The sequence below is a fragment of the Oncorhynchus kisutch genome, linkage group LG28 (assembly GCF_002021735.2).
Source record: "Oncorhynchus kisutch isolate 150728-3 linkage group LG28, Okis_V2, whole genome shotgun sequence".
NCBI lineage: Eukaryota > Metazoa > Chordata > Actinopteri > Salmoniformes > Salmonidae > Oncorhynchus > Oncorhynchus kisutch.
In genome coordinates, this window is record NC_034201.2 from 6,432,291 (window position 1) to 6,452,629 (window position 20,339).

The 20,339-nt window shown below is 42.4% G+C and overlaps 1 protein-coding gene and 1 long non-coding RNA gene across 2 annotated transcripts; one reads left to right on the forward strand and one right to left on the reverse strand.

The window, feature by feature from the left end:
* The first annotated feature begins 1,512 nt into the window (after positions 1 to 1,512).
* Positions 1,513 to 14,228, forward strand: LOC109873174 (ADP/ATP translocase 2-like). Its single transcript, XM_020464757.2, has 4 exons — positions 1,513 to 1,714; positions 11,543 to 12,026; positions 12,120 to 12,260; positions 13,235 to 14,228. The coding sequence occupies exons 1-4, from the start codon at positions 1,604 to 1,606 to the stop codon at positions 13,390 to 13,392; spliced, it is 894 nt and encodes a 297-aa protein (XP_020320346.1). The 5' UTR covers positions 1,513 to 1,603; the 3' UTR covers positions 13,393 to 14,228.
* A 2,611-nt stretch (positions 14,229 to 16,839) lies between these two features.
* Positions 16,840 to 19,772, reverse strand: LOC116358080 (uncharacterized). Its single transcript, XR_004205916.1, has 3 exons — positions 18,305 to 19,772; positions 18,074 to 18,229; positions 16,840 to 17,993 (listed from the first exon to the last, which is right to left on the reverse strand). It is a non-coding gene; the product is annotated as an uncharacterized LOC116358080 (long non-coding RNA).
* Between the last annotated feature and the right edge of the window lie 567 nt (positions 19,773 to 20,339).

Genomic DNA, 20,339 nt, shown 5'->3' on the forward strand with positions numbered 1-20,339 from the left:
TGGGATGACCTGAAGAGATACTTTGAGGCAAGCTGACTGTGTTGATGCTTTGCCTCCAGTCATTGCTGACATCCCTATAGAGGTCTCCACAGACCCAGCTGGGGCTTTCCCACCAAGACCCAATACGCATAAACAAAAAAACAAAAAATTAGAGACCCGTTCCAAACGGATCAGAGGACAACTTGACCCGTTCCATATCGACAGACCTGTTCAGATGCAGACCCGGTCGGATTCGAGTGAGGGAAGCAGCAAAAAAACTAATTGTTTAAGCTACTTTATCAAACGGAGATGATACCGCGTGAGAGGAGGAAGAGAGATATGATGCTCTAGCAGGCGGGGTGGGTTGTACTGTGAGTGAGTGACACAGGGGGCAGGGAGGAGCAGGCGGAGCAGGGAGGAGGAGAGGGGGAAGGGGATGAACAGGCAGGAGGGAGAGACGGCAAACAATCAAGCCAACTCGCCCTATAATAGACTGCCTGCAATAGCTGGGTTATTTATCATCAAATATGATTACATAGTACCTGTCTTGACTGCATCAAACCAGGAGAATTAGTAAGCATTAGCTAACTAGGGTAATTGAGGCTACACGGCACGCGCTTTCTCATCCTAGTTACAAAGAACAACTCCATTGAAATGTTAAGTAGCAGTCTACCTGTTAGCTCTTGGTCGTTGTAGCCTATTTTTCTCCTTGAACTTTTAATTCTGTCATTTTAATTCCATCTTCCATTAGATACTTCCTAACTTTTGCCACACACGGAAGCTTTTGCTGACTTATGATTGGCCAACAACAACAAGCTACCTCTTGTGAAAAGCAAGAGCAGCAGCATACATTATAAAAATGTATCTCCCTCTCTCTACTGCAGCAGTCGCGTTAGGATCTGTACCGGCCCTTCTGGTCAAGTCAGTGTAAAGTACACATACCCATGACAATCAGATCTGACCCAGACCCGTGACATTATTTAGAATTCTGAATCTGGACCCACTCGAGTCTTGGGTACAGGTGGATCCGTGAAGAGCTCTAGTCCCTAACCTTAACCCATACCGAACCTTGTAACTTAACCCGCAGCCATGCCAAATGGGCTTCTTCGTTGGACATGCGCAAGCAGATTGTCGTGTTTCGCTTAAAGCGGCAATCAGCTATTCATACAATAACCATGCCTCACCCCTATTTCGGTTAAAACATTTTTTTTTTTTATAAACTGAGGGATGAGGCTGGAAAACTGTAACCACTCTCAAATGTATATACAGAGCTATGGATGCAAGGACTGACCATCCATGACATCAACATGATAGCTCTAACCATGTTTTGAGGCTATATTGTGTTTGTTTACATTTACTTTGTTTACAAACATTGGAGTAAAACAAGCTTATATTTTGGGTTCTGATGGGGTACGACAGCTCATTGAGGCATTTCTACGTTATTCTTCAAGCATCAGTGGGTGCATATTCAATTCTGTCATAAAAATGTATGTAGCAACTGCAGATTGCCCCTTTAACAGGTGGTGCCAGGAAAGTCGGTGTATGTTATACCTGCCACCCGCTGTTGGAGGGCAGAGGGGGTATCTGGGAGTTCCGTCTGCAAGTCATCTTCCAACATCTCACAATGAATGAGACCGCAGTTTCATTCGCAAAGGATTTCTTGGCTGGTGGAATCTCCGCTGCCATCTCCGAAACGGCGGTTGCTCCCATCGAGAGAGTCAAGCTTCTCCTTCAGGTAGCTATGTTTCCGTAGTAGCTTTGAGACACAACGTCGGGAGTAATGTGCATTGGTTGGACTCCCTGAGCTGTGCATCGTTATGGCGACGGAAAATAACCCTACCACAATATTGCCGGATCACAAAAAAAAAACGTATAATCTCTAAGAACTCTACTTACCAGATGTAAAGTTGAATGTGTCCCTCACTATCAATTAAATGTCTGAATGCCAACTTTTGTCCCAACTGCACCATACACCTGCTGTGTGGAAAGTGGTATGAAGTCACGCATGACTGTCTCGCTTTGGGCACCAGGCCGCTGCTACCCCCCCCCCCCCCCCCTTTCAGATCGGGAAGTGAGCTCCCATGAAGCTATTAACATTAATTAATGTGCAAATAAGTTCAAGTCGTACACTGGCCCCTTTGGCTTTTTTTTCATCTTCCCTTGTCTTACTCAAGTATGCTATTAGTCCTATTGTAATTATTTTCCCCTACCTTCCTTACTCCACCACATGGCATAGGCATATCTCAGTAATACAGCAGTACACTTGTGGTGGAATATAACGCAGGTCAGACAGGTTTTATTTTATTGTGTTAATTTGTATTTTTTACTTTAGTTTATTCAGTAAATATTTTCTTGACTCTTTCTTGAACTGAGGCTTGGAAGTAAGCATTTCATGGTAAGGCCTGTTGTATTCGGCACGTGACAAATAAAATTAGAATTGATCCAGGCCAAGTTGAATTGTTCCCCATATTGCACCTATCCAATCTGCTCAGGTCTACACAAGTGTATATGGTGTAAGGGCTAGGGTTGATTTGGGATTCAGGGATAAGCTCTTTCTCAATTTGTCTTTCTTCGATTCCTTACATCCTCTTCACCTCTAAATGTTTTGTGGTAGTTTTTACCCCTTTTTCTCCACAATGTCGTGATATCCAATTGGTAGTTACAGTCGTGTCCCATCACTGCAACTCTGGTACAGACTCTGGAGAGAATGCCAATAGTGTGCAAAACTGTCATCAAGGCAAAGGGTGGCTATTTGAAGAATGTCAAATATAAAATATTAGGTTACTTTTTTGGTTACTACATGATTCCATATGTGTTATTTCATAGTTTTGATGTCTTCACTATTATTCTACAATGTAGAAAATAGTAAAAGTTAAGAAACCCTTGAATGAGTAGGTGTTCTAAAACTTTCGACTGGTTGTGTAAACTATAAAGGCATCACTATAGCCATGTTACTACATATAACGGGCTGAAACTAAAGCACCACTAGGTGGAAGTATTAACACATTAATGCCTAGGGCATTATGAAGGATTGAATGGATGGAATATGATTAATTCCTATAAGGACCCCGGAAAGAGTGGGACCTAATACAATTTCCAATGTAACGTGCTCCGGCGCCATGTTAGGCGTTGACCAACTAATAATTACTAACTCTCTTGACAGGCCAAATGCACTGAAAAGGCATATTAACGTGCTACAATACTCGGTATGCATATATAATATATAATACACAGAGTGTAAGAGCACTCTTCTAACTGAAATGACTGGTATGACCGCGTCCCGTCATCCAATAATAAATGAATACCACAGATGGGCTGCACATGTTACAAACCCACTGCAGTAATAACGTTTACTAAAGGAATGATTCGTCACACCAAGAGTGAGAACAGCTCGAGAGAGGCAATCTTTCGTAAAAACCCACGTGTGACTTACTTACCGACTTGTGTCTGGGACCGTTTTGCTACGCTTTTACCACGTCGGAGGGTATATCCGTGGTCAGTGGATGGTTCTGAAAATAAATTAGTTGTTGGCATCATCAAGCGATGTGCAGGAAATAATTTTATCCAATTGTTAGATGCTACAGTGGTTCTTCCTTTAAAAGTTACAAGCTTATGCCGCGACCGTTAGTGGTAGATGGTGGCATTCTGTCATTACACCACACTATCAGAAGGGGGAGTTAGAACGCTGATCTATCGGTAGTCTAAACTCTGGCACAAATGGATTATCTTTTCATAAATTAAAGGAGGCGTTTTCAGTCTGAGAGTCGCTCTTCTCTGGCAATAGAGTCCTGCATCAGGCAACAACAAAATAAGAGAGAACTTTGGTAAATATGGGCTTTTGGTTTCTCAGACCTCTAAAAACAGAAATAAATCATTCAAAATATCAAACTGTCTTTATTTACAAATTAGTAAGAATGTCTCACCCCATGTTCAAGAATGGCCTTTTTCCCTTTATTCAGATTACAACCGCTCACTTTTGGTTATATGAAAACAAAATAATCTCCAAAATATTGTTATTTTTTAAACAAGCCATAGAAAGTTGGTTGCAATTTCAGTTTAATCCACTAGAAAATACAGAACAAATAATACAATAAACATTGTGGTTAAACTCAAATATACTAATTGATAAAAAAAATGTATTAATTGGAACCTTTATCAAGTGGAAGGGGGGAAAGGTAAGGAACTTGTCTGTCGGCCCTGCATTAAAGACCAAAATTGGTTAAAGAAAATTGTGATAAATAAAAATATATACCAGTTAAAAAATATTTAAAAATATATACATTGGGGCAAAAAGTATTTAGTCAGCCACCAATTGTGCAAGTTCTCCCACTTAAAAACATGAGAGAGGCCTGTAATTTTCATCATAGGTACACTTCAACTATGACAGACAAAATGAGGGGGAAAAATCGTGAAAATCACATTATAGGATTTTTAATGAATTTATTTGCAAATTATGGTGGATGGAAAATAAGTATTTGGTCACCTACAAACAAGCAAGATTTCTGGCTCTCACAGACCTGTAACTTCTTCTTTAAGAGGCTCCTCTGTCCTTGACTAGTTACCTGTATTAATGGCACCTGTTTGAACTTGTTATCAGTATAAAAGACACCTGTCCACAACCTCAAACAGTCACACTCCAAACTCCACTATGGCCAAGACCAAAGAGCTGTCAAAGGACACCAGAAACAAAATTGTAGACCTGCACCAGGCTGGGAAGACTGAATCTGCAATAGGTAAGCAGCTTGGTTTGAAGAAATCAACTGTGGGAGCAATTATTAGGAAATGGAAGACATACAAGACCACTGATACTCTCCCTCGATCTGGGGCTCCACGCAAGATCTCACCCCGTGGGGTCAAAATGATCACAAGAATGGTGAGCAAAAATCCCAGAACCACACGGGGGGACCTAGTGAATGACCTGCAGAGAGCTGAGACCAAAGTAACAAAGCCTACCATCAGTAACACACTACGCCGCCAGGGACTCAAATCCTGCAGTGCCAGACGTGTCCCCTGCTTAAGCCAGTACATGTCCAGGCCCGTCTGAAGTTTGCTAGAGAGCATTTGGATGATCCAGAAGAAGATTGGGAGAATGTCATATGGTCAGATGAAACCAAAATAGAACTTTTTGGTAAAAACTCAACTCGTCGTGTTTGGAGGACAAAGAATGCTGAGTTGCATCCAAAGAACACCATACCTACTGTGAAGCATGGGGGTGGAAACATCATGCTTTGGGGCTGTTTTTCTGCAAAGGGACCAGGACGACTGATCCGTGTAAAGGACAGAATGAATGGGGCCATGTATCGTGAGATTTTGAGTGAAAACCTCCTTCCATCAGCAAGGGCATTGAAGATGAAACATGGCTTGGTCTTTCAGCATGACAATGATCCCAAACACACCGCCCGGGCAACAAAGGAGTGGCTTCGTAAGAAGCATTTCAAGGTCCTGGAGTGGCCTAGCCAGTCTCCAGATCTCAACCCCATAGAAAATCTTTGGAGGGAGTTGAAAGTCCGTGTTGCCCAGCAACAGCCCCAAAACATCACTGCTCTAGAGGAGATCTGCATGGAGGAATGGGCCAAAATACCAGCAACAGTGTGTGAAAACCTTGTGAAGACTTACAGAAAACGTTTGACCTCTGTCATTGCCCACAAAGGGTATATAACAAAGTATTGAAATAAACTTTTGTTATTGACCAAATACTTATTTTCCACCATAATTTGCAAATAAATTCATAAAAAATCCTACAATGTGATTTTCTGGATTTTTTTTTCATTTTGTCTGTCATAGTTGAAGTGTACCTATGATGAAAATTACAGGCCTCTCTCATCTTTTTAAGTGGGAGAACTTGCACAATTGGTGGCTGACTAAATAACTTTTTGCCCCACTGTACCAGTTAAGGACCCAAAAATTGATAGCTGTGCCATATAGATTTCAAAATAGTTGGGAAGAGATTTTCAATGTACCGATTTCATGGCACATGATTTATGAATTGATACGCAATTTTCCGTTCCTCCTGAGAGCCATAATCTGCTCACTTAAATGAATAGAGATCCTGGTCATGGTGCTACAGTATGTTGTTACAGCATAGGACAATCGGCGATCTGCTGTATACTTAAGGCCTATTATAATCTGGAGTCACACCTTTTCAGTACTCCTCACCCTGCCCTAAACTCCACCCTTAAAACAGTTACCATTAAAAAACTAGCTGTTTATTTCAAAAAAATGACATGGCGACCAAAGACCCAAAGAGCCAGTGCAAGAGGCGTCACTACAGTTCGAATCCAGGCTGTATCACATCCGGCTGTGATTGGGAGTCCCATAGGGCGGCGCACAATTGGCCCAGCATCATCCGGGTTTGGCCGGAGTAGGCCGTCATTGTAAATAAGAATGTGTTCTTAACTGACTTGCCTAGTTAAATAAATAAACTAAATAAAAAGAGAACAGACGAAATGGACATAGTTTTCATCAAGCCAGCTTCTTTCTATGGTGCTACCCGTTCCAGGGTTAGGACTGTAACCACCAGAGAACTTTAAAACAATGTTTCCATGACATATTGCAGGCCTAAAACCTAAGGGTTTAACCTTTTTGAATTTTTGATTATATTGAAGATAATGAGTTCAGAGAGCCGATCTGTTATCCAACGATTATTATTATTATTATCCCTGCATTATAATTATATAAAATCCCCTTAGATGTTAGATAACATGTTTTCAAACACTTGTTTTTCACACGGGCTACTAGCAGGACAATAGTCACGATTTGGTCCCAAAAACACCTCTCTTACATACTGCATATCTCTTGATGATGTCATTGAATGTCTCACCAGCTTTGATCCATGCCTGGGCCTGCAGCACGCAAAGTTCTTTGTTTGTCAGACTTATCATTGGGTCGAAACTACAGAAAAGTACAAAACAAGAGAACACACATGGTTAATGTTCTGGATAAAAAATTAAAATATATAAACTCAGCAAAAAAAGAAACGTCCTCTCACTGTCAACTGTGTTTATTTTCAGCAAATTTAACATGTGTAAACATTTGTATAAACATAACAAAACTCAACAACTGAGACATAAACTGAACAAGTTCCACAGACATTGCACCAGATATGCCAGTTCTTGCTGTCAGATGTTACCCCACTCTTCCACCAAGGTACCTGCAAGTTCCCAGACATTTCTGGGGGGAATGGCCCTAGCCCTCACCCTCAGATCCAACAGGTCCCAGACGTGCTCAATAGGATTGAGATCCGGGCTCTTTGCTGGCCATGGCAGAACACTGACATTCCTGTCTTGCAGGAATCCACGCACAGAACGAGCAGTATGGCTGGTGGCATTGTCATGCTGGAGGGTCATGTCAGGATGAGCTTGCAGGAAGGGTACCACATGAGAGAGGAGGATGTCTTCCCTGTAACACACAGCGTTGAGATTGCCTGCAATGACAACAAGCTCAGTCCGATGATGCTGTGACACACCGCCCCAGACCATGATGGACCCTCCACCTCCAAATCGATCCCGCTCCAGAGTACAGGCCTCGGTGTAATGCTCAATCCTTCGAAGATAAATGTGAATCCGACCATCACCCCTGGTGAGACAAAACCGTGACTCGTCAGTGAAGAGCACTTTTTGCCAGTCCTGTCTGGTCCTACGACGGTGGGTTTGTGCCCATAGGCGACGTTGTTGCCAGTGATGTCTGGTGAGGACCAGCCTCTCTCAGCTTATTGCAGACAGTCTGAGCGCTGATGGAGGGATTGTGCGTTCCTGGTGTAACTCGGGCAGTTGTTGTTGCCATCCCGTACCTGTCCCGCAGGTGTGATGTTCGGATGTACAGATCCTGTGCATGTGTTGTTACACGTGGTCTGCCACTGAGAGGACGATCAGCTGTCCGTCCTGTCTCCCTGTAGCGCTGTCTTAGGTGTCTCACAGTACAGACATTGCAATTAATTGCCCTGGCCACATCTGCAGTCCTCATGCCTCCTTGCAGTCCTCTTGCCTCTCGGGCTTCTGTGCTAGCCGTGTCCCCTCGTATCTTCGTCGTTCCTCCTGCGCTATCTCCACCTGCTTCCATGGTAGGTGATCCTTTCCAGCCATGATTTCCTCCCACATCCGGATCCTTTACCGTCCAAAATCTCGTCCCATGTCCATGATGTCTGCTCCTCCTGGCCACGCTGCTTGGTCCGTTTGTGGTGGGATCTTCTGTCACGTTCGTTATAAGGATCGGACCAAGGCGCAGCGTGGTATTCGTACATTCTTATTTATTTAAAGAATGAACACTGAACAAACTAACAAAATAACAAAACGTGAAGCTATACAAACAAGTGCTGACAGGAAACTACATAGACAAGATCCCACGAACACAAAAAGGAAATGGCTACCTAAATATGATCCCCAATCAGAGACCACGGTAAACAGCTGCCTCTGATTGATAACCATATCAGGCCACCATAGACATACAAAAACCCTAGACAATACAAAAACTAGCATACCCACCCTAGTCACACCCTGACCTAACCAAAATATAAAGAAAACAGAGATATCTCAGGTCAGGGCGTGACAAATGAAGACAAATTATAGATAAAACGTATTGGTGCTCATCGGCCATCAGACATAACCGTTACACAACAAGTTGGAAATTGAAAATTCAACAATGAGTGGTTTGGAAGGAATCAGTGGCTAACTGCAAGCATTGTAAAGCTATCACTAGCCGGTGGAGTGGGTGTGTGGTCCCAATGATTGGTTTAACACGGAACCCAAACCGCCTGCGCTCGTGCGCCATCGTGCATACATTTATTTTGTCCCCCTACACCAAACGCGATCACTACACGCAGGTTAAAATATCTAAACAAACACTAAACCAATGACATTAATTTGGGGACAGGTCGAAAAGCATTAAACATTTATGGCAATTTAGCTAGTTAGCATGCACTTGCTAGCTAATTTGTCCTATTTAGCTAGCTTGCTGTTGCTAGCTAATTTGTCCTGGGATATAAACATTAGGTTGTTATTTTACCTGAAACGCACAAGGTCCTCTACTCCAACAATTAATCCACTAGTCATCTCTCCTCCTTTCAGGCTTTTTCATCTTTGAACTTATATGGTGATTGGCATCTAAACTTTCATAGTATTACCACGACAACCGGCAACACAGTTCATCTTTCAATCACTCACGTGGGTATAGCCAATGAGGAGATGGCACGTGGGTACCTGCTTCTATAAACCAATGAGGAGATGGGAGAGGCAGGACTTGCAGCGCGATCTGCGTCAGAAATAGGAATTACTTCTATTTTAGCCCTTGGCAACGAAGACGCTCGTTGATGCACGCGAGCAGTGTGAGTGCAATAATTGAATAACAGATTTCTACATTTATTTTGCAATGCTCGAGCACGCGATGCGAGCGTGTTGTCAGGGTATAAGTTTAAGGGTCACTTTTCCAAGATTAAAATTATAAATATTCAACATTCCACCAAGTCAGAACAGTAGGCAAAATTAAGTGGGAAAAGTAGACCAAATTATTAGGGTGAGGCATATTACATAATATTACATAATTTATGCAGCAGCATACAAAATATCTATGGATTCACCTTTTTGTGCTGTGCTCACTTGAACAGGAAGGTGGCGAGGCGGTCCTTCGAGGGCAAATTTTGTCATCAATGTCTGGCATTCCCTGGATTTATGGTGCTTTCAAGACAATTGAGAACCCGTGAAGAAACAAGGTTGAATCATGATGATGTCAGTGATCTTCAGGTTGTAGCTCTAGAAAGAGGCCAGAGTTCCCGACTTACAATTCCAAGTTGGATGACTGTTCAAAAACACATTTCCCCAGTCGGAGCTTGTTTCTTCCTGAGTTTCCAGTTGTCTAGAATTCACGTCTAGAATTCACAAATTCTTGTCAGATTTCCCAGTTCTGAGTTAAAAGTTGTTTTGAGCACGGCAGAAATCCTGCTGGATTGATAGCATGGCATATGCAACCTGTTTCAGAGAAATGTATTCATTGAATATTGTAAGAGCTTTCATTGTCTGTGTTTATTCACTCAATAACGTTATGGAAAAAAAAAATATTGGATAAATGTAGCAACTCCTCTCTTGCTGCAAAAACTCTTTTTGGGCTAGTTTTCAGGCCTTGTGGTTGTGTTTTCAGAGGTCATTGGGCTAGAAATGTTTGAAAATAAATACTTATTTTCCACCATAATTTGCAAATAAATTCATAACAAATCCTACAATTTGATTTTCTGGATTTTTTCTCTCTCATTTTGTCTGTCATAGTTGAAGTGTACCTATGATGAAAATTACAGGCCTCTCTCGTCTTTTTAAGTGGGAGAACTTGCACAATTGGTGGCTGACTAAATACTTTTTTGCCCCACTGTATGTGGTGTGCATGTGAATATATCTCATTTGCTTTGCGATTGTGTAGGCTACTTTGTGCATGACTTCTCTATGGTACTACATAATTGATAAATCATATACCTCCACTACACTACTTTGATAGGCATCAGTAGGGATTAAGAAGTGAGTATACCCAATGCCCCAGAAAAAAAGTGGTTATACTGCCTTGATCACACCGATGTTGTCATTGTGCAAAATAGTATGCGGCATCATCTGGTTAATGTGTGCAACAAAAGTTCAACATTCATCTTCTGCTACCATTTCTGTGAAGCCGTCTACGTATGCACCACACGGAACTGCAACTGCAACTGCCTCTGCAACGCAATGCTTCAAGGCAAACGCACCGTTCCATTGGAAATGAATGTACTTCTAGTGTACCAAAATGCTAACTCTCCGTTGGTGTGATCGAGGCGTATGGCTTATACCTGTGTATACCCTCCACTACACAACAAAAAGTGCACTCTCTTACACGAGTGCGAGTGCGTTAGTATTACGGTTGCTGTTCTTTCAGAATCCCGAACCTGTCACACACTGAAGGCCTATAGGTTTGCCACTGCGCAAACATGTATATAATAGATATGAAGGCTGTTAAGATACCATATTAATGTTTCAAGAAAGGAGTGTATATGTTCGGCCTGACTGAATGGAAGCGGATAATAATTTGTTTTTTTATCTGCTGGTCTCGGGAAGAAATTACAAGTCCTCACTGTCTGAGACAGAGTCAATACCTAGTACAAATGTATCCGATACCGAGACAAAATAGAGACACTCAATATGGGGTCTCGAGACCAGACTAGTACTACAACACTGTGTTTCCCGGTAAAACTAGAAGTATTTCAATCTTCTCGATGGACCAGTGTGGATAAAGGTCAAATTTGGAGTACAGTAACATATCCCATCCATGCAGTTTTGAAGCTGCAGTAAAAGTGCAGTAACTGCTGTCGACTGTGGTATTTTAGATGCAGTAATTGCAACATACTGCACTCTTAACTGTAGTTATACTGCAGTGTACTGCAGTTATAATGCACTCTGACTGCAATCTTTTTTCGTAAGGGAGGGCAGCTCAGTGTAAACAATTGTAACGGTAGGGTCAGTATCTTCCGGCAAGCTGCAGGGCTTACAGCTTCAGAGCTTTACCGTCTTGCCATGTTAAGGGTTGTATTGCACAGTTTTCTCCTATTTTTTAACAGGTCCAACATGCCAGCAAGCGGATCACAAAAGAAATGCAGTACAAGGGTATCGTCGATTGCATTACCCGCATTCCCAAGGAAGAGGGCTTCCTTGCCTTCTGGAGAGGTAACCTGGCCAATGTCATCCGAGCCTTTCCCTCCCAGGCCCTCAACTTCGCCTTCAAAGACAAGTACAAGAGTTTCTTCCTTGACGGTGTAGACAAGCGCAAGCGGTTCTGGAGGTACTTCGCTGGCAACCTGGCCTCTGGTGGCGCTGCAGGAGCCACCTCCCTTTGCTTCGTCTACCCTCTTGATTTCACCAGAACCCGTCTGGGAGCTGATGTCGGAAAGGCCAGAATGAGAGAGTACAATGGTCTAGCAGACTGCTTGGTGAAGACGTTCAGGTGTGACGGTCTGAGGGGTCTGTACCAGGGCTTCGCAGTGTCTGTACAAGGCATCATCATCTACAGAGGTTCCTACTTCGGCATGTATGACACAGCTAAAGGTATATAACTGATAACATTTTCACAGAAAGTTATTGGTGTCTGGACATTTTATAGATATGCGTGTGGATATGTACTATTTGGTGTGCTTGCAGGAATGTTGCCAGACCCCAAGAACACTTCCATCTTAGTGAGCTGGGCAATCGCTCAGTCTGTAACTACTGTGGCCGGCCTGACCGCCTACCCCTTTGACACCGTCCGTCGTCGTATGATGATGCAGTCTGGCCATAAAAGCGGTGAGTTTACATGTGACCCAAACCATTTAAGCCCCGTTTCCATTGGCACTTTGAAGTCCACCCAGGTTGGGCTGGCCTTGGTGGGCTATCTCAAATTGCGTTGCCACTGCCTCCAGAAATGAGAAATGATGTCATGTTGCTAGGTATGTGTGACTGCAGCTGGCTTCGCTAATGTTGCTAGCTAGCGAGAAAGATGTTAAATAATTTTATTCACCTTTGCCATACTGTAACTAAAGTTACCCCATACTCCTGCCAGTGCCAGCAAGACTCAGAGCCATGTATTGCTGGCGTTAGCTAGCAAGCTAAACATAGCGTCGTCTCCAGCATAACAGGCTAGCTAGCTTAATTCCTACCTTGCTTGCCATCGTATTGGCTATTAGGTAGCTAGCTAACCAAGCAAACCAGACGACAGGTTCATATCAAGCTTTCAATACGACCTGGCCAGCTAAAATTCCTGCTAGCTCACGTTAGCTAGCTAAGTAGCTTGTTTCAACTCTGATTTGCTCGCTAATGTCAGGTAGCTAGCATTCGTTGGTCGACTGTTCTCATAAAAGTTTGTGTAGTGCAAAAATGAATGAAGGATCCAGCTATGGTGGTAATTCGTGTCATGTCTGTACTGCAGTACTGCTTGTCCATGTGCTAGCTAACAGCAACAAGCCCAGGCAAGTTATCTAACGTTGTGTCAGCATCCAGCAGTGATCAGCTTGGTGGTTGCATAGTCATAGCGTCACCAGTCCGAATTCCAATCGAGCTGGCACCAGTTGTGAAACTGGGCTGTACTGGTCCTGGTTTCCCTCGAATTTGAGTATTCCATTCGAACCAGCTCAAATTCGGCCCTAATTTTAAGTGCCAGTGGAAACAGGGCTTTAGTGTTACCACGTTTAAATGAATCGGGAGGACTAGTAGCAACATGCTATTTCAAATACTACTTAATTGGCATACATCCTAACTTGTGTCATCTTACATTTTTAAAGCTGATATCATGTATCTTGGGACCATTGACTGCTGGATGAAGATTGCTCGTGATGAGGGTGGAAAGGCCTTCTTCAAGGGAGGCTGGGCCAATGTTCTCCGAGGCATGGGTAGTGCCTTTGTGCTGGTTTTTTACGATGAGCTCAAGAAAGTCCTCTAAATTCCTTTTTTAAAACATCACTGGCTAAGTGTAACACAATTTTTCATGCCTATGGACTGCATTCTGCCTTATTTATTTGAACCCTGCCTTCCTACAGTCTATGGGTAGTGATTATGCGCCGGCCTCAGTTAGATAAAAAGGGACCGCCTTGAAGCTAAACCAAAGGTTTACAAACTACAGGCCACTAAGTACACTGGTTTAAATTAAGATATGGATTTCTCACCATTCCTGTAGAGTCTTAGTGGTCCCTTTGATGACATTTAGTGGACATAATTGCCCTATCGCTATGTTTTGACTACTGTGGTCCATGTTTGCTGCCATCTTGTGTGCTATAAAATGTGTGCCTCTCCAACTCTCACCATTTTTCCCACTCAAGGCTATAACTAATTTGTATTTTCTAATACTTCTAACATGGAACAAAGATTTAAAAACGAAAGCCTTTTGACTGCATGGCCTTCGTCAGGGAATTAAAAAGATCCAATGAAGTCTTCTTTTGAACAAACCTAGCCAGTCCAATTTTGAATATAATCTAAATTTGTTCACATTCACATTTTCTCCTGACACACAAATGGACTATAAATACATAACGTTACCAATTAGTTTACCCTGACCAGATTGACAGGGCGCATAGGCTGTATGCACCTGCTCTTATTAGTAGCCTACAGTTGACCAGACGGGAAAATTGTCCCGTTTTCATCCCATACAGCATGTCAGATTTCTAATGTTTAGGTGTAGCCTAAGCTGCGGCAACATTTATGTCATGAGTTTTTGCTTGTGTCTGTCCGGAGTGATTATGTGTCCTTTGCTAAATAAATACCAGAGGAAAGTGCAAAGCCTACTTGAGCGCAAGTGAAAAAATGTGCTGCGTCAACCTCTCTCTTTAATCTAACGTTTAATGGATGATGCGATGGAAGCTATCAAATCATTCAGAATTGTTTTCGACATCCCAGAAAAGATGTTCAGCATGTAAAGCATCGTAACGTGCAATTACAGGTGGCTTGATGATAGGGCTCCCTGTTAACCAGCTATACTTTTGATAGCATTTGCTATTGAACGCTCTCACCTTTTCATACTTCTTTATGAAACTGATCTCAGGCAGAGGTTGACCCTCGCTTTTAATTCGCACCTTTTCCTTGTACCCCAGCGAATGAAAGGAGCTCTTCAACAAAAACTCCACAACATTTTCGGCAGTGTTGGCCATTCTACCCTTCTGGCGGAGAAAACTGCACACTCGCGCTGGTAGCTAGCTAGCTACTGAAGTTAGTGCAATTTATTTAAAGTTGCCTTGCTATCTGGACACAAAAATTAAGTTAAAACCCAAGAAAACAATTTATAATATACCTCCTCCATCTCCTGTCATTTGAAAAAAACTAATTTGAATTGAATAATGTCCCAAAAATGCTCAACTATCACTCTTAATCTCTATCCAACAATGTCACCAAGCTTCTCAACCCCCATAATGCTCTGTGGCACAATCCCAATACAACACACTAGGTTCGTTCTCTGATCCTACATCTATGGTTGGATGGACAACATGTCAGTACATACTGCAAAAGCTTTGATTGTTTGGAGGACGTCCTCCAGAAGTGGTCATAATTACCATGTACAGTGGGGAGAACAAGTATTTGATACACTGCAGATTTAGCAGGTTTTCCTACTTACAAAGCATGTAGAGGTCTGTAATTTTTATCATAGGTACACTTCAACTGTGAGAGATGGAATCTAAAACATAAATCCAGAAAATCACATTGTATGATTTTTAAGTAATTAATTTGCATTTTATTGCATGACATAAGTATTTGATCACCTACCAACCAGTAAGAATTCCAGCTCTCACAGACCTGTTAGTTTTTTTAAAGAAGCCCTCCTGTTCTCCACTCATTACCTGTATTAACTGCACCTGTTTGAACTCGTTACCTGTATAAAAAACACCTGTCCACACACTCAATCAAACAGACTCCAACCTCGCCACAATGGCCAAGACCAGAGAGCTATGTAAGGACATTAGGGATAAAATTGTAGACCTGCACAAGGCTGGGATGGGCTACAGGACAATAGGCAAGCAGCTTGGTGAGTAGGCAACAACTGTTGGCGCAATTATTAGAAAATGGAAGAAGTTCAAGATGACGGCAATCACCCTCGGTCTGGGGCTCCATGCAAGATCTCACCTCGTGGGGCATCAATGATCATGAGGAAGGTGAGGGATCAGCCCCGAACTACACGGCAGGACCTGGTCAATAACCTGAAGAGAGCTGGGACCACAGTCTCAAAGAAAACCATTAGTAACACACTACGCCGTCATGGATTAAAATCCTGCAGCACACGCAAGGTCCCCCTGCTCAAGCCAGAGCATGTCCAGGCCCATCTGAAGTTCGCCAATGACCATCTGGATGATCCAGAGGAGAAATGGGAGAAGGTCATGTGGTCTGATGAGACAAAAATAGAGCTTTTTGGTCTAAACTCCAATCACCGTGTTTGGAGGAAGAAGAAGGATGAGTACAACCCCAAGAACACCATCCCAACCGTGAAGCATGGAGGTGGAAACATCATTCTTTGGGGATGCTTTTCTGCAAAGGGGACAGGACGACTGCACCATATTGAGGGGAGGATGGACGGGGACATGTATCGCGAGATCTTGGCCAACAACCTCCTTCCCTCAGTAAGAGCATTGAAGATGGGTCGTGGCTGGGTCTTCCAGCATGACAACGACCCGAAACACACAGCCAGGGCAACTAAGGAGTGGCTCCGTAAGAAGCATCTCAAGGTCCTGGAGTGGCCTAGCCAGTCTCCAGACCTGAACCCAATAGAAAATCTTTGGAGGGAGCTGAAAGTCCGTATTGCCCAGCGACAGCCCCGAAACCTGAAAGAACTGGAGATGGTCTGTATGGAGGAGTAGGCCAAAATCCCTGCTGCAGTGTGTGCAAACCTGCTCAAGAACTACAGGAAACGTATGATCTCTGTAATTGCAAACAAAGGTTTCTGTACCAAATATTAAGTTCTGCTTTTCTGATGTATCAAATACTTATGTCATGCAATAAAATGCAAATTATTACTTAAAAATCATACAAAGTGATTTTCTGGATTTTTGTTTTTGATTCCGTCTCTCACAGGTGAAGTGTACCTATGATAAAACATTACAGACCTCTACATGCTTTGTAAGTATTAAAGCCTGCAAAATCGGCAGTGTATCAAATACTTGTTTTCCCCACTGTATGTCTACGGAAGGGGGTGAGGCCTACCAGCCTCCTAGGTTTTGTATTGAAGTCAATGTAGCCAGAGGAGGACGGAAGCTAGCTGTCCTACAGCCACACCATGGTGCTAGCCCAGACACTGCTGTTCTATTTTAACCAATTATTTGGTGACATATGAATATATTTAGGTTAGTTTTTAATGTTTTGCTATTTTTATGAAATTTCACTGAGGAGGATGATCCTCCCCTTCCTCCTCTGAGGAGCCTCCACTGGCTCTGAAAAAAGGGCAATGCAGATTAATGAAAGCTTGCCTTTCAGTGCTGTTATTCAAGCTGTGTGAGGGAAACAGATTTATTTACACACTTGTTATAATTTGTCATATCATTATCATTTAATGGTAAATGTATTTATTTTCTTTGAATTCTTATCATACATTACATTCAATGACATTTCATATCATTTGTGTAATAAGTGCAGACAAAAATGGATCATCTAGTTTCATAGATTCACAAAGGTTGAAATATTAGATTTGGTGTTCTTAAGTTCTAACATAAATTAAACCGTGCTGGTGGTGTTGGGTGGCATGCATCCAGGTAAACAAGTTAGTATTGGGGCATGGGTGATGACACCTTGCGCATTCCCTGAACATTTGGGCTGAGTTCACACAGGAAGCAAATAACGTACCTGCAGGAATTTGGAATCTGTAGGACAAGTTGCCAACTTCCTAAAGCATTAGTGCTGGCTGCCGATCGGGCCGCCAAAAGCATGCCTCTGTAGTTTGGTCGTTGAGGAGCTGCAGCGATGAGACAAGATCGTAATCATGAAATTGGGGAGAAAAGGGGCTTAAAATAATAATCCGGCACTATGTACAAAGAGGGCAGGTGGAGGAAGAGAGTGAATTGGGAGCCTTGAATAAAGAGATGATCTTTGGAAGCGGATTACTGCTGAGTCACTCATGCAAGGATATGCCCTGGTCAACTGTACACTATATTGGAAGGATATGCCCCGGTTTTTAATTTTTATTTCCCTTTTGACTTTCGCTTCATGATAAAACTATAGAGCTCTGGCTTTTTGGAGATCTGCATGGTTGTAGGTAAGTGAGACCATCAATAACCATCTAGAAAACCTTTGTGCATTGTTGTTTTTCCAGTACATTGTCCTTTTAGTGCACATACAAAATAAAGTCAAGGGCAGTAGTGTGTGCAGGTCTTTGCCCTTGCCCAGCACTAACACACCAGATGTAGCTTATCCTATGCATATGACCCCATGCTGGATGCTTGAGGTGGGACTCCCTCCAGACTCATGGCCCTCAGAGAAGCCTCCTCAGTGGGTGCCAGAACAGGGTCATGGAGAGGCTGCTTGTTCATGTGCAGGAGGCTGAATATCTCTTGTTCTGGGAAGGTTTGGGTCCTGGAGCACATAATATCTGAAATTAGTTTACAATCATGGAACAAAAACAAAAATAAAACAAATGAACTTTTTACACCAACCGTCCATCCAGCCACCACCTGCTCTATGTGTTTTGGGCCAGAGGGCTCCTGGTTCAGTGGGAAGACCAGCTGCTATGCCTTCTGGTTCTGTAGGACCACACTCTGCCAGCAGGACACCTCTTTTGACGTTTTCTCAAAAGCCACTTCTCTTTGGATCTGTAAAAGGATATTTGTTAAATCCTCAGTTGTAAACAGAGGCCTGCATTCAAGACTACCCTTTGATGGTCTTACCCGTTCTGTCTACTTCCTGGTCAGGGGTGTTTCCAGGGTGCTCTGGTTGTGTTGAAGGTTCTTCAGCTGCTTCTTCATCTTCATTAAGGCACTGGGGGTCTTACCCAATGTTCCAATGAGGTTAAACAAATTGATTTTGTCTCTTTTACCTGTCTGTCATGACACGCAGACAGACATACAGTTCAGACTGTCAAATCACATGTTCCTGGATTTTGTTAGACATTTAGCTACACTTTTCACTACTTGAACTGTCAAACTATCTTGATAAAAGCACAAGGGATTTTGAAAAAAGTAAACCGGGTACATTTAGTTTAATTGACCTTTGACTGTGAATTCTGACACCTCAATGCTTTCTTCAGACCGTTCAGTAAGCTTCTTCCTAATAGTATGAATAATGCACATTGACACAAAAACTGATCAAACATACATGACCACAAAAGCAACACAAATAAAAAATGTTACATTACATGCTGTTGATTTCATTCAATTGGTAGGCTAAGTCCTCCGGTCTGCATTTCTCTTTGTTAGGTTGTAATTTGAAATACTTGTTACACCAGAAGTTAATGGTTATATGTAGGAGGAATGTATATGGTGGGTTTAATTGAGGGTGGATAAGATCCAGGGGTTTGGAAAGTTACTAAGTAAGGAAAAAGGCAATCACGTGGTTGTGGTCACTGATAAGGGTGGATAGCTGAAGATTAGTGAGGAATGTGGGCCGAGGTCAGGTCAGGTCAAGTCCCATGAAAGGAGAAGGAACAGTTTTATTACCCACATCACATAACTTCCTGCCTAGCAACAGAGATGTAGTGTTTAGAGAAAAGGAGGAGACAAAAGCCTAAAGGGGGGTATAAATACTTGTGCTTGTGTAAACATGTCTTTGTCTTATACAGCTGAATGACCCAGTGGTTGAATAAACTTGGTTTGAGCTTTACTAGTCGTCCGTGAGTTTTACTCTGTTCATTTAGAATCTAACATCTTATACAACTCCAGAAGCCCCACTTATCTAGGAATGTACCATTAAAACATGATCAGTTCTGACCTTTCCCCCCCCCCCAAGTGAGCTGATAGCCTCCAGTAGCTTGCAGTGTTTCCTCTCATCATCACTGCCTCCCTGTATCAAACAAGACACACAGTACCAAAGTTGACTGACCAATCCTTAATGGATTTGCTTGGAAAAGTTCGATTCAATATAGGGATCTCCTTCTACATGTTTCTAAAATCCTAAATAGACAGATATGAGCAATTCCAGGTTAACGGAATTACGTTTTGACTCAGATTATTCACTTTAAAATGTATGCCAAACAAAAACCATTGATTTCAACATTTACAAATTATACAACTATGAAAAAGGACAGAAACCACTTCATGTCACCATTCTCTCTACCTCTGCTGAGCTGTTCTCAATGAACAGCATTCTCACATACAACGCATTCGGAAAGTATTCAGACCCTTTCCCTATTTCCACATTTTGTTACGTTACAGCCTTATTCAAAAATTACTAAATTATTATTAGAATTACTAAATTATTATTTTTCCTCAATCTACACACAATACTCCATAATGACAACACAAAGACAGGTTTAGACATTTTTACAAATGTATACAAAATAAAAAACCGATATCACATATACATAAGTATTCAGACCCTTTGCTATGAGACTTGAAATTGAGCTCAGGTGCATCCTGTTTCCATTAATCATCCTTGAGATTTTCCTACAACTTGATTGGAGTCCACCTGTGGTAAATTCAATTCATTGGACGTGATTTGGAAAGGCACACAACTGTCTACATAAGGTCCTACAGTTGACAGAGAATGTCAGAGCAAAAGCCAAGCCATGAGGTCGAAGGAATTGTCTGTAGAGCTCCGAGACAGTATTGTGTCAAGGCACAGATTTGAGGAAGGGTCCCCCAAATATTCTGAAGCATTGAAGGTCCCCAAGAACACAGTGGCCTCCATAATTCTTACATGGAAGACTCTTCCAAGAGCTGGCCGCCTGGGCAGAACTGAGCAATCAGGGGAGAAGGTCCTTGGTCA

Bases quoted from the DNA above. Each gene is read 5' to 3' on its own strand.
- LOC109873174 (XM_020464757.2), top strand. From the start codon at position 1,604: ATGAATGAGACCGCAGTTTCATTCGCAAAGGATTTCTTGGCTGGTGGA. The intron at 1,715-11,542 runs GTAGCTATGTTT...ATTTTTTAACAG, and splicing joins GAGTCAAGCTTCTCCTTCAG to GTCCAACATGCCAGCAAGCG. The intron at 12,261-13,234 runs GTGAGTTTACAT...ACATTTTTAAAG, and splicing joins GCAGTCTGGCCATAAAAGCG to CTGATATCATGTATCTTGGG.